The sequence below is a fragment of the Spermophilus citellus genome, assembly GCF_964194105.1.
Source record: "Spermophilus citellus genome assembly, chromosome: 9".
NCBI lineage: Eukaryota > Metazoa > Chordata > Mammalia > Rodentia > Sciuridae > Spermophilus > Spermophilus citellus.
The window spans coordinates 81,640,631-81,655,764 of NC_138191.1; the positions used below are offsets into that span (position 1 = coordinate 81,640,631).

Below are 15,134 nucleotides of genomic sequence, written 5' to 3' on the forward strand. Positions count from 1 at the left end.
AGCAGATTTGTTATATAATCATACAGACTATTAATGAAAAAAATTGAGCAGAGCAAAAATTTAGGAGAGACTACTAAAACTCAGCACAATAACCCTCTCTCCCGATTGACAATAATGCTTCTGGTCTGGACTATAATTGAATCTAATAGGAATCTACCTTCCTATGATATTTTCATGACCGTATTTCCTAATCTAATTCATTAGAATGCAATTAGAGGTTTCAATAAGTGTCTTGCAGAAATTCAGACACAACATCTAAGGCATTCTCTTCATTTCCAGTCTGGTAACTCAGAGAGGAAATAGCATTGTAAGGACATTACTTCCTTTTGATGCACAAAGCTTTGGTGCCTCTTCTTACCTTGATTTATAAATAAAATTCCAAACCTTTTAAAGTAAAATGTTTTATTCTCTTAGTTGGGAATATTATTTAGTTATTAAGAGAATAAATTTTGAAAATTCACATTACTTTTTTCTTAAGCAAAGTAAAAAGAAAAAAAAATAACTTTAATGCTTATCCTGAAACTTTCATAAATTTTCCTCATGATTTCACAAAGGCTCACCTTGGACTGTTTCACTCTCTTAGTTCCTTGTACCATCATTGTCTGATTGAATTTACTGAGAATATAGAGTATTTATCCTATTCCTAATCACTTTATCAATTTAATAGTTATTTCTGGTTAATATCTACCTTTATCCTTTCCTATTGGAATGTAATTGTTTTCACAGAGAAGGTGGGAACAAAGAGGAACTGTAGCTTCAGTTTTTCTTTTTACCCATCCATCAACATAATATTTTTGTCACAAGAAGAGGCTTATTCTTTTTTTGTTGTTGTTGTTCATTCTGTTTTGAACTTGACTGAGTAGTCATTTGGATTTCCTAACTATAATGTACAAACCTTATGCCTTTGGAGTATGAGTTTACAAGCAATGTTTTTACCAGCACTTTGGTGGAGGTGAAATATACACATTGCCCAATGTATTGGATATATATATATGTTAGAGTCTGTAAACAAGTCAAGATGGCGCCTGGCATTTTGCAGCGGGAGTGGTTTGTGAAGTAATGCCAGCGAGCCATTAAGTGTGGAGATTCCTCATTGGTTGACTGCTGTATCTAGTTTATGTTAATTAAGATAAGCTGTGTGGAATGTATATATACCCCTCCTGTCCTACAATAAATGGCTCCCACTCCTGCTGTATCAATCTACACAAGTTGTTATTTTGCCCAGCCAGCTGGGCTGCGGTATATATATATATATATATATATATATATATATATATATATATGCGGCATATATATATATATGCATGAAAACAAATATATGCATGTATTTTATTTTTATTTTTTGGAACCAGGGATGATGGAACTCAGGGGCACTTGTACACTGAGCAATATCCCCAGCCCTATTTTGTATTTTATTTAGAGACAGAGTCTCACTGTGTTGCTTAACCTCTGGCTTTTGCTGAGTCTGGCTTTGAACTCATGATCCTCCTGCCTCACTCTCTCAAGCTGCTGGGATTACAGGCCTGCACTACTGCAGCCAGCTATATGCATATATTTAAAAAATGGATTTGCAGTTATTTATTACAATTATTTTTTCATGTTTTTTGTATTACTATGCTTTCTGCTTTTGGTTACATTTGGTGTATAGGTTTTATGTAATTTTAACATATAATATGTGATTCTGATATAATCATATAACAAAACTTAGAAATAGTTGTTTTAAAAATAATTTAGTCCTGGGCTGGGGATGTGGCTCAAGCGGTAGCGCGCTCGCCTGGCATGCGTGCGGCCCGGGTTCGATCCTCAGCACCACATACCAACAAAGATGTTGTGTCCGCCGAGAACTAAAAATAAATATTAAAAATTCTCTCTCTCTCTCTCTCTCCTCTCTCACTCTCTCTTAAAAAAATAATTTAGTCCTGCTATTGTCTACACAAAGCACACATATTTGCATTCAATATACCTCACAAGATACAGAAAATGCTTTCCAAATTATAGACAAAAAACCTATAATTTGCTTTTAGTAAATAACTAGTATGTGATGGTGAAATACCTGTTATCACTCAAATTTAAAACTCTCAGTTTCTGCATCTGTCCAATTTCTTCAGGAAGAAATTCCAGCTTATTGGAGCGTAGAGACATAACTGTGACATTCTTACAGCTTCCAATCTATTGGTTACAAAAGAAAATAGGTGAAGAGTAACAATGTAGAGCTGTTGTTATATTAATTTTTCTAATTTACTAAACCAATTAACTCATTGATTTCTCTCACTTAAACTTTCTCTTAATATGTGTACTATCCTTTTTATAATCTTTTAAAAATATTTATATACATATTTAGATATTAAGGCAATATATACCTCATTATTTTAAATATTAACAAGGAAGCATTTTATTTAAAATCTTACTATTAAAATATCTGTCAACACTATTGTTTTTATGAATCAGATTGTTTTTTCTAAGTAAGTAATAATCTCTATGTTTTTAATAGCAGAGCATACATATTCAAAAAATGAAATATTATTGACAGTTCTTTGGCAAAGTTAATTTTATTTCACATTACAATGATATTTATCACTTTTATTCATAACTTTTGGATTTAAAATAATGATATAGTGATTATTTTCCATCATATGGAACTATTTAGTATAAAATGTTAAATTGAAAATATGCTTCACATTATTTTTTGACATTAGTAAATGAAAGTCTGTTTAGAGGTTAATAATTAACAGAATCTCTTTGTAAATCTGGAAGTTAACATGATATTAGTATGTAATTGGAAACCTTACAAATATTTATAGCAATGAAAACCCTTTTACTTTAGAAATGGAAATGTCATTATCCAAAAATGTTACTTCTATTGTTCTTAAAAGCAAAATACATAAATTGTTTAAAATTGTATTCCTTGCACTAACTTATATTTTATTATACTTATTTTAATATTTATTATAATTATCATATAATGTTTATTATAATTATTTTATTCTTTGTAAGCGATATTTAAGTCAAATGCATTTTTCTGGTTTAAATGTAAGAATATTTGTCATTTAAAACAGAATGATTATATAGATAATTCCTATACACATTTGCTCAACTCATGAACCTACTCTGCTATTTCATCTGTAAATATTTCATTTAAAAACATATTCATTAAAAATTAATTGATGGAAAACCCACTTCTCTGGGTAATTCTGGAAGGAAATTTTCATCAACTGCTAATGTTCGGAGACTGTGAAGGTAGCCAATAGTAGATGGTAGAGACTCCAGTTCATTACAGCTACAGTCGAATTCTTCTAGTAAAGATAAACTGAAAAGTTGAACACAGTAGTTAGTCATTCCAGCAAATTTTTTTTTGCAAAACCACATATCCAATCACCAAACAAAAGTAGTTCATCAAGGATTACAAAATATTACATCAATTCATTAATTTTAATCAGTTCAGTTGAATGGTTCTATATCATTAAATGAGTGTTTTGATTTGGTAAAATAAATAAGGTTAATTTTTTCCATTTCTGAATTTGTCATTCAGCTGAGCCATTGGAAATTATGGAAGAATTTTTATTTTTGTGTTTGTTCATAACTTAGGTGTCATTTTTAGCCAGAAGTTCAGAATGTGTATCTTGGAATGAGTCCCTGAAACAGCACTGAGTAGGTAGAAGGGTGTGGTGGGAGGTCCAATGAAGAGAGGATGAATTGGGAAAAGCAGTAAAAACAAAAACACTAATATGATTGTATTTTATCAAGCATTTTAGAGATAGAAAGACCTAATAATCTCTCTCTCTCTCTTTTTTTTTGGGGGGGGGCTAAAATCCCTCTATTTTAAAGCTCATTTTATAAATAAGAAAATTGAGGCTTAAATAGGCTAAGAAATTTTCTAAAAGCCATACAAATTGGCAAATCCGGGACTGAAATCAGATAACATGGCTCTGCTACATTACCCTGCCTGTAGACATGCTTTGTTTGCTTTACCTAGAATTATTAAAAAGTAGTAAATATACACTATTGATCCAGATTTTTGGTGCTCCTTGCAAATTTGGTAATACTGGGCCTATATTCTTCCCTGAGAAGCAATGGATATAGAGTTATAACTACTGTCTTCAAATGGGCACAGTCCTTTGGTGGGTCTCCTGTTTGTCACAATCCCTACCACTCTATACTTAAATGCTGTATTCTAGAGCCACAGAAAGGAATCATAGGAGTGAAATAAAATCTTAGAATAGTTTTGATTAGGATATGGGGGAAAAGGCACACTCATACATTGCTGGTGGGACTGCAAACTGGTGTAACCAATCTGGAAAGCAATGTGGAGATTCCTTGGAAAATTTGGAACAAAACCACCATCTGACCCAGCTATCCAACTCCTTGGTCTATAACCCAAAGGACTTATAAGTAGCATACTACAGTGATGCAGCCACAACAATGTTTACAGCAGCACAATTCACAGTAGCCAAACTGTGGAAGCAACCTAGACGCCTTTCAATAGATGAATGGATTCACAAGACTGTGTATGTTAGGCAAAGAAAGAAACTGTGGCATATATATACACAATGGAATATTACTCAGCAATAAAAGAGAATAAAATTATGGTATTTGCTGATAATGGATGGAATTAGAGAATATCATGCTAAGCAAAGTAAGTCAATCCCAAAAAACTAAAGGCCGAATGTTCTCTCTGATAAGTGGATGCTAATCCATACTGGGGTGGGGGGCATGGGATGAGTGGAGAAACTTTTGATTGGTCAAAGGGAAGGGAGAGGAGGAGAGGGGGCATGAGAATAGGAAAGATGAGATGGACATCATTACCCTAGGTACATATATGATTGCATGAATGATGTGACCCTACTTTGTGTACAACCAGAGAAGTGAAAAATTGTGCTCTGTTTGTGTACAATGAATCAAAGAGCATTCTGCTGTCATGAATAACTGATTAGAACAAACAAATAAATAAATAAATAAATGGAATCATAGGAGTGATGTTATTACAAGGAAACAAAAAAAAAACTTCACTGTATTTTAGCAACATGTGGGAAACAGAGATCTTGGAAGAGAAAAATCACTAGCTATATTTAAATTGCCATTGGTGTTGTTAATATTATTACATTGGTATTAGCATTCATACTTTTGCCATTATTGTAGCAGGGAGGAATTCCCAGGGGGAGGAACCTGCCATCGTAAAGGGAAAAATGAAGTCAGTTTGAGTAAGGTTATAGAATCAGCTTTCTTTTTTACATATTGGAAATAGCTAACTTGAATACAGTTTGCTCTCATCATTTATTTAAGAAATGAACATGAAAATCAAGCATAGGAGCTGAAGTCAGTCCGGTGGATTTAGGCCCTAGCCCTGTCAATTACTGGATGTATGATATTGGGTGTCAACAAGTAAAAGAAAGACCACTATAGCTCAGAAAACAAAGCTGCTTTTATTTACCTGCCAGGTAAAGGTACACATAGGGAAGAAAATCCAGTAAGTGGTACTCTGAGGAGGAAAGTCAGTAAAAAAGTAGGGGTTTGTAAGAGTCTGACTGGGTGACATGATGATTATGTTCAGCAAGGATGGAAAACTTGCATTATGAAAAGTATGAAATGGACTCACAGGACTGTGTATGTTAGGCAAATAGAGACCTACTGTCTGTGGGTCAAGAAAACATCCAGTACATTTAGGTTCAGTCTGACTCTGTCCAGGGTCACTCAAAGTTCATGATCATTTGAAATTCAACTGGTTAGAACCAGCTATGGCAAAAGGTGGCATTCAACTTTGACTAATAGCTCAAGTGAAATTTTTTCCTTATACATAGATAAGTCATATAACTTTTAAGTCTCAATTTCTCTTCATATTTGCAATGTGGATACTAATAATTCCTGCCTCATGTAGTTGCTTTGAATAGTTCATGAAATATTATCAATAAAGTGCATAGCATAGTATTAGTAAAAAAAAACAAAGTAATTTTTTTCTTTTATTATTAATGAACCCAATCAAACTTGTTTTTAAATCCACTGAGACACCCCACCCCATAAGGGGTGGTCATGTTCCTGAGGTGCCAGGTGGGCATGCTGTTTGACTCTGTGTGTATGTGTATTTGTGGGGGCAGGAATCAACATATGTGGAAAACTCAGTAAGAGAATATCTATTTATTAAAAACCCTAACATCATGTCTTATACATCTAATGCACTTAATAATTTTTGTAAAATTGCATAGAAGGGGTTTCTATGAATAGCTTGGACTCCTGTATTCAGCAAGTGGTGATGAAAGTGACGGGGCATTTTTATAATAAAAATTTCAATTGTACATTCAAAGGGTGAATTCAAACAAGATATTTTAAAAATAAAAAAATGAGGATTCTTGTTTTTTCTTTCTTTTATACAAACATATTTTGAAATTGGTCTTAAGCCACAGTAAGGCAGTCCTCAATTTTGCTCAGTGACAGTATGCAGGAGTTTCAGTTATCATAGTTCATTAAAAAAACACTTGTTCCCCAATGACATGGTTTAAATTTCAGTTACTTGGTATTTTAACTGTAGTGACTCTATAAAGTATCAAGCTTTCTTCGGTCCACAAATCACAATGTAAATGTGAATAATAGATGAACATCACGATCAATGAACAGTTACATCACTGTCTTCAAAGTTGTGATGGGCCATGCACATCTGTTACTATGTTCACAGACAGCAAATCATGTATCTGTTATTAGGCTCACATATCAACAGCAAAATGTTTTGTCTGTCTTCCAGCAGTAGACAGATAGTATAGGCAAAATAATTTAACTGTTAAAACACTGTTACTGTTGGATACAGCTCTTGGTTGCCCTAATTCTCTTGGAGATTTATGTGAAAATATGAAAATTTTCTACTTATCACAAAGGACAACTTCACTAATCCAGCCAATGGACCATGCAGTTATTTTAACTTTTAAAGCCCATTATCTTACACACACTTTGGTATAGGCTATTCATGCCACAACTGGCGATTATACAGTTTCATTGCCTGAGTTCTGGATGAAATATGATATGAAACATAAAAATGAAAATATTTGAGCCTCGTGGTAGGAAGTAACAGCAAGTAATATGTGTGTGGCATGGCAGAAATTTTCAGCACACTGTGCAAATAAACTTAGCAGGATTTCAACAGAGTATAAATGGTGTTAGAGAAGCCACAGGTGACTGTGGGGCTGTTGACACTGCTCCTGTTAGGGAATCCCAGATAAGCTGCCAGGGGAACTTAGTGAAGGCACGCTTACCCACATGAGTGAGGAAAGTGGTTGTAAGAAGAAGAGGTTTCAGAGTAAGTGACCTAGCAGTACATATCATGCAGAAGGGACTCTCACAGACATTTCACAACACTGGAAGCACAAAGCATAAAAATCTGGAAGCTGCCGGGTGAGGTGACAGAGGCCTATAATCTCAGCGACTCGAGGGACTGACGCAGGAGGATCATAAGTTCAAAGCCAGTCTCAGCAATTTAGCAAAGCCCTAAGCAACTCAGTGAGACTATGTCTCTAAATAAAATACAAAAAAAAAAAAAAAGCTGACAATATAGCTCAGTAGTTAAGTGTCCCTGGGTTCAATCCCCAGTACCAAAAACAAACAAACAAACAAACAAAAAAACTTATCCAAACTTGAAAAGGACTATAACAATCCACTGATGTTCACCTTGTATCATAACTTATATTATGGAAAGAAGGCAGATGATGCTCAAGCTAAATTTGGTGTTTTACAAAACAAAACAAATATTACATCTCAGTGTTCCTAGTATTTAAAAATATAGTATACTGAACAAATATTAGTTTTATTATTTTTCAAATCCCCTATATTTATAATGGACAGTATGAGCGTTTAAGGGTATGATAAAAGGTTTAAAGACTCTTTGTGAAAATGATCATAATTTTTCACATTGGTTAAAACCATTTTGTACAGATTACACAATAATTTTTATGATCACCTCAATTTATTGTGATTTATTTATTTATAAGGAATATGTATTTGATATTCAATATGTTCTTGGTACAGACCTCTTAAAATCCTTGGAATCTTCAAAGTAATAAGTGCTTTTCTGTATACTAATGAGATGACTTGAGATTAGGGGCTCTTACAGAGCTTCAGGATGGGAGCTGCTTGCCAAGGAAACCAACCATGTCATTAGAAGTTTGAAGTGTCAGTCCCACACCCTGACAACTGGGAAGAGGAGAGAGGCTGAGGTTGAGCTGATCACAAAAGGTCAGTGATGTATAATCACCACACTCATATATAAAGCTTCTATAAGGACCCCAAAAGATGGAGGTTCAGAGAACTTGTGAGTTGCTGATTGCATGAGGTAGGGGGTTCCAGGAAGGTGGTGCTCTCAAAGAGCACACAGAAGTTCCATGTTCTTTTCCCATGTACCTTTGCATGTGTTTTCTTATCTCTACTCTTTGCATTATCCTTTATCATACACTGGTTAACTTGTTTCCCTGATTTCTGTGAGTCATTAAACCTAAAAGATTGGACCTGAAGAGGGAGTCATAGGAACCCCCAATTTATAATGATTAATCAGAAATCCCCCAGATCTGGACTTGTGACTGATGTCTAAGTGGGAGGCAGTCTTGAAGAACCTAAACTTTACCCTGTGGGTTCTGATTCTAACTTCAAACATGTGAATAGAATTGAGTTAAACTGTAGACATTCAGTTGTTGTCCACAGGAAATTGGGAAATTACTTGATGTAAGGAAAACCCCATATAGTTCAGTGACCAGAAGTGTTCTGTGTTGTGTGTTGACAGTACTGTAGGAAAAAATTTTTATTCCAACATAGTTTCATACTAGTATACAAAGAAGACTTTCTGTATTAAAAAGACAACACATTTATCATACAATGAGCTTTAGAGCCTAAAACATTGGGTTACAAAGAAGAACTAGTATGTGCAAAATACACATTTATCAATGATCTCTCAAATACCAAAGATTCATACCCATGACCTATGATTTCAGCTGACTTCATTGATAGCTATCTTCCTAAAATAATTAAAGGTGTTTTAATACAGGATCTTGTATGAAAACAGCTAACACATTTATGCAGATTAATACTGTCATTTATAATAATGAAGTAAAAAAGAAACCAAAGATTATTTTAGAAGCTTTATATCTTGACTAGTACACATTGAAAGTAAAAATAAGTCCAAAGGAAGTATAAAGCACTTTAAAGTGGTGTTTCCTAACAGACCATTATCCTCAATGAACATAGATGCAAAAATCCTTAAAAATATTAACAAACTGTATTCAAGAACACATTAATAAGATTATACATCATAATAAAGTTAGTTTTAGGGTTAGAAATGATTCAATATATGAAAATCAACAAGTGTAATTCATCATATAACTAGAATTAAAAACAAAAATCATATTATCATAGAGAAAAAAACTTTAAAAAATACAGCACCCATTAATGAAAAAAAGGAAACTATCTCAACATTATAAAGGCTACATATTGACAAATATAAAGCCAACACCATAGTGAATGGGGAAAAACTGGAAGCATCCCCTGTAAAATTAGGAACAAGACAAGGATGTCCACTCTCATCACTATGGTTCAATATAATACTTGAAATTTTAACCAGAAAAATCAGACGAGAAAAGGAAATAAAACAGATACAAATAATAAAGGAAGAAGTCAAATTATCATTGTTTGTAGATATTATTCTATACTTAGAAGATCCAAAAAAATCACCCAGAAGTTTTCTATGGCTAATACGTAAATTCAGCAAATGTTAACATAGAAAAATCAATAACTTTTCTATGCACTGATCTGCTAAAGAAGAAAATCAGGAAAACAGTTCCATTTACAATAGCCTCAACAATAACAACAACAAAAACCAATGAATAAATCTATCCAAGGAGAGGAAAGACCTCTTACAATGAAAATTATAGAAAACTGAAGAAAGATTAATATTTTGCCTCTACCTACAGGAACATGGGAGGTCTTTCCAATCTTCTAGCATCATCTTCAGTTTTCTTCTTCAGTGTTCTACAGATTCAATGCAGTCCCCATCAAGATTTCAAGGACATTCGTCCCTGAACTAGAAAAACAGTCCCCAAATTCGTAGGGAACCAGAATACCCAAAACAATTTTAGCAAACAGAGCAATTCTAGAGGCATCACAATACCTGATTTTAAATCATAGAGTAACAAAAACATCATGGGACTGGTGTAAAAACAGACAATGACAACCAGAACAGTGAAATAGAAAGTAAGGCAAAGAGAGATACAGATCAAGATAGGTAGATACAGTCATCTATCTTTGACAAAGGCACCACATACACTGGAGGCTAGGATAAGAGTTTAGATTCTAAAACGTATTATTGGGAAGATTCTAGTTAAGTTAATTAATTACTTTATACTTCAGTTTTATCACTGGATAAAGAGAGTGAAAACAGCACTTAACTTTGTGTTAAAAGACCTAAAAATATATGAAGGGATTAATATATGTAAATCACTTAGGATGAGCACAGAGTGAATGCTAGCTAACTTTCGCCATTATTCTTACTTTCAGGGGTCATAAATCAATTTCATTTAGTTTAGACTCAGAACTAAGAGCTAGAGTCCATCTAATTTTTCTTATTAACATTAGATGAGGTGCTTGGGCTGCTTATAAACAATGAGAGGAAATTAATGAATTTTAATCAGACTAATTCTTTTCCATACTGTCCATTTAGCAAAACTCACTCAGTTTTAGTACAAACTCCCAGCCTAAGTTGAATTCCATAAAATCAGAATCTGTAAAAAATATAATAATGTAGACATTCAACCTCTGAAATGTTGGCTGATTTTGAGCAGTTACTCTCATAAAAAAGTATATGTAAACAATATACTTTTCATTAGACCCAATTTCTTCATCCATCCTGAACAACTAGAAAACTCTGCTTTCATTTGAACTTTTTAGAAAGTTAACTGGATTGACTGAAAAGAAAATTTGCAAAAGTTTATTTTAGATTATAGGAGCAAAGTGTCAGTGAAATCAGAATACTATTTAAAACAGATTTTTAGTGGATAAAACCTTACCTATGAGTAGAAAATAGCTTCACTCATTGCTAGATGATTTTTAAAAAAATTCTTTGTTTCAAGTTAGTACATTAAAAAGTTTCTTAATCAACCCAAACTGTAGGAACATTAATATATGTTTCTCATAAGTAGCCATAATTATAGTTTGGACATCACTTATAAATAGCCATAACTCTAAAATGTTGGGGCAAGGAGTGAGGGAGTGGTCAGTGGAGAACATTTTCTTTTGTCATTATTGGTTTTGTACTTCAGCTGAAATCTTACAATTATCAATGAAATTCTATTTGTTCATTTTGGTGAGGGAGGGGCCTTTTCTCAATGACTTTGTAAGTGAGGATACTTCTATTCAGTTTGGGAAATACATTAAAATTTATTGCTTGTGTTTTAAATTTCTCTCACTAAGTCCTCTGACTTCACAAAGTCAAGCATACCACATAACTACAGTTTGGTAATAATGGAGGGTATATAGGACAGTGTTTCCATAATAGTATAATGAAACCAAAAAGTTCCTCTTGCCTAACGACATTGTAATGTGGTAGCTCAATGCATAACTCCAGTGTTTATGGGATGCTGGTGTAAACAAAGCTACCAGGCTGCCAGTAGTGTAAAAGTATAGCACATAGCCAGGTTCAGTGGTGCACACCTGTAATACCAGAGGCTCATGAGGCTGAGATAGAAGGATCGAAAGTTCCAGCCAGCCTCAGCAACTTAGTGAGGCCCTGAGTAAGTTGGTGAGACCCTGCCTTAAAATAAAAAATAAAAAGAAAAAGAACTGGGGATGTACTTCAGTGGTAAAGCACCTCTGGGTTCAATCTCTAGTATCCGCCGCCGCACCCCCCCCATCCCCAAAACACACAAGAAAGTATAGCAATACAATTATGCAAAGTATATAATATTTGGTAATGATAATAAACTATGTTACTGATTTATGTATTTACTATATTATGATTTTCTCATTGTTTTAGAGTACTTCTCTTTATATAAAATAAGTTTACTATAAAATAGTGTGGCATATTATGCCAGCAGCAGCCTCATACATCTTCTGTTTGTATAAGTACATGCTATAAAGTTTGCACAATGACAAAATTGCCTAATGATGCATTTCTTAGAAAGTATCTCCAACAAAAAATGATGCATGACTGTTTCATGCTTCTAACAGTTTATTCTTGAGGATTCTGCCAAAAAGCAGGAAGCAATTTCAAACACCTCATTTCCTGAGAGTAGATATTATAGGTTTAAAATATGTATGTTATGGACTGAATGTTTCCTTCCAAAATTCATATATTAAAGTTTTGATCCCCAATTTTATGGTATTTGCAAATGGAACCCTTTGAGAAGTAATTGGTATTAAAGTCATGAGAGTAGGGGCCTCATGATGGGAAGAGACACCAGAGAGCTTGTTCTTCTTTTTCCCCATGTACAAAAAGGTCATGTGAGCATATAGGAGCATAGCAGCTAATACAAGTCCAGAGGGGCTCAGACGGCCACTCATTTTGCTGGTACCTTGGGCTCCCCGACACTGAGAAACAAATTTCTGTTGTTCAAGTTATCCAATCTACTGTATTTTGTTATAATATCCCAGACTAGGACACTATCATCACATTTGCAAATAAGTACAGAATGTTTTTCTTTTAAAGAACTAGACATTTCACTCATATTTTATTAACAACCTCCCATGATGAATGTGAGCTACGATGAATATATAAATATCTGTTTGGTTATTACTATCTATAACAATTGTTAAAATTTATTGAAGGCTCTCTAGCACTAAGTCTCACGGTAACCTCTGAGAAACATTATTATTTCCATTTTATAAATAAGGAAACTGTGGCTCTTTGATGTGGGGGTGACTTGCCAACAGTGAATTCTCTAATGGGTAGAGAAGCCAGGACTGAAACCTGAGTCAAGTTTCAGGGCTTATAAACATTCCTCTGTGCCAACAAGCCCAGGGGCCATGCAGGAGATGAGAACTGTTCAAGGAATGCTACCAGCTGTAATTGGCATGACATGCAAAATAATCAAAAAGTTAGATGATGATACAAAGGTAAACCAGAGACTGAAACAACGACTGGAAAAGAAAATCCCAAGTTAGAAATGTTGCACTAACTTGGATACAGAATATCCCAAGGTTATTTGTCTATGAAACTTTTTTTAATGTAATGGCTATTAATGATCTAAATCCCTTCACACTTGAGAGCCCAAACTGAAGATAGAACTTTTTTCTGTTTGCATAGGTCCTTAAATGTCCTGATTCCTAGTCTAGCAGCCTCTGTGGCCAAACTCTGTGAAAGAATAACTTTATAAAATACCCATTTTGAGTTCTGAGTTTTTATTGCTTTTATCCAAGATTATACAACTAAGAAAGAACAGACTCTGTGTATGTCTCTTTGAGTGTGACAAACCCTTTTTGTCTGGAGCACCCCCAGAGCCCATAAATTTACCAAACATGGGGAGTCATTTACAGAAGGTGTGACTTGGCTATCACATACACTTGAGAGACACAACATTGAAATCTGGTAACTTCCATCAGCCTCAGTGTCTGTATCTGTTGATACCAATTGTGTTAATGGGGGTCTTGAATTAAAAACAGTACCTGTAAATCACCAAACATGGCATCTGGAGCACTGTGAGCATAAAACGTTGTTTATTATTATTCTTATTTGACATTCAATTCTCAGTGCTGTTGAAATTTCTAGGCATATACTAAGGTTCAACAACAAAAATAACTGGTTTTTATAAATCATTTGGCACAAAAGTCATGGGATCAATTTCAACCGTGAAAAATGTTGAAAAATGAAATCTGGCAGCTTATAGTTGTACTATTAAAAATGATCAAATGTAAGTCTAAAACATTGAACTACTCCATGTACAGAAGATGAATATTTTTGGTTACTGCAGCTGGTCATATTGTTTCTAGGGTTTCAGTGCCCAGAGTTGTAGGTGAAATGTTTCATAATAAAATATAGATTACTTGACCATTTACAGAACATTTATGTAAATAATCAAATTTCATCTCTAACCTTTGAATTAAACCTCTGATCTAGCAATTCTGAATTTCCTAAGGTGAACAAAGTCACTGTATTACCACTTTTAAATAAAGTACAGATTGTTTATTAAGGCACATCATAAAACTTTAGAAAAATACTGTATTTTTTCCCATACATGCAAATCTAAAACATTTGTGTGTAGACGACTACTCAAGTGAGAACATAAGTTAGACAGTGACCATTACCACTTTACTGTCCAAACTGTGTTGTGTATAGAATGAAAATGCTCAAACTTTCGGTTTTATGACCCTTTCACACTCTTAAAAATAATCATAGATAACCCCAAGGAATTTTTGTTTTTATAGGTTGTATCTATTGAGTTTCTTATATTCTAAATTAAAATAGGAATTAAAAATAGTTATGTATTAATTTCTTCTTAAATAATAAATCCATTACATGTTAATGTAAGTAACAGAATGCAAAGTGACTGTATTTTCACAAACAAAAAATTTAGTGAGAAGAGTGACATTATTTTATCCCCCTTATACCTACCATTGCTTTGATTTAATACTGTTTTTTTTTATTCCTCCATTCTTCTGCAAATTCCCCCATATAATGGTACTAAAAATCTCTTTAAAAAATGAACTTTTATGATGGAATTGTTTATTCCTCTAAATTAGTAATCAATGTTTGAATTAAATAGTACCAGTTATCTTTGATAAATCTTTTCCTAACTTTGTTATTTATTTATTGGTATTGGGACTTGAACCAAAGGGCACTTCACCACTGAGCTACATTCCTGTTCCCTTTTATTTTGAACAGGTCTCACTAAGTTGCCAAGGCTGGCCTTGAACTTGCAATCTTCCTACCTCAGCCTCCTAAGCAGCTAGAATTACTGGCTTGTGTCACTGTAACTGATTCACATCTATACTTTAAAAAAAATTATCAATCTTTAGGAAAATAAAACTAAATATGGGAATAACAGTATCCATATTTATTTGCATAATTTTCCCATTTCCATTCTGAACAAGGCATTTAGTGAAAGGTAGAAGCATAAGAGTTCTAAATAAAAACGTTGTCCATTAAAGTCATCCTTACTGCTTGATATTCTTAGAGTATT

General features: G+C 33.7%; 1 protein-coding gene across 3 annotated transcripts in view; it reads right to left on the bottom strand.

Annotated features, from left to right (window-relative positions):
* The window catches only part of LRRC7 (leucine rich repeat containing 7), a gene marked incomplete at both ends in the record, with an annotated part of 429,491 nt that overhangs the window by 105,106 nt on the left and 309,251 nt on the right, over window positions 1–15,134 (bottom strand). For all 3 annotated transcript variants that reach the window (XM_081308133.1, XM_081308135.1, XM_081308134.1), the window contains 2 exons: window positions 2,054–2,169; window positions 3,178–3,307. In XM_081308133.1, the coding sequence (XP_081164259.1) occupies window positions 2,054–2,169; window positions 3,178–3,307 (246 nt within the window). The remainder of the gene's footprint in view (window positions 1–2,053; window positions 2,170–3,177; window positions 3,308–15,134) is intronic.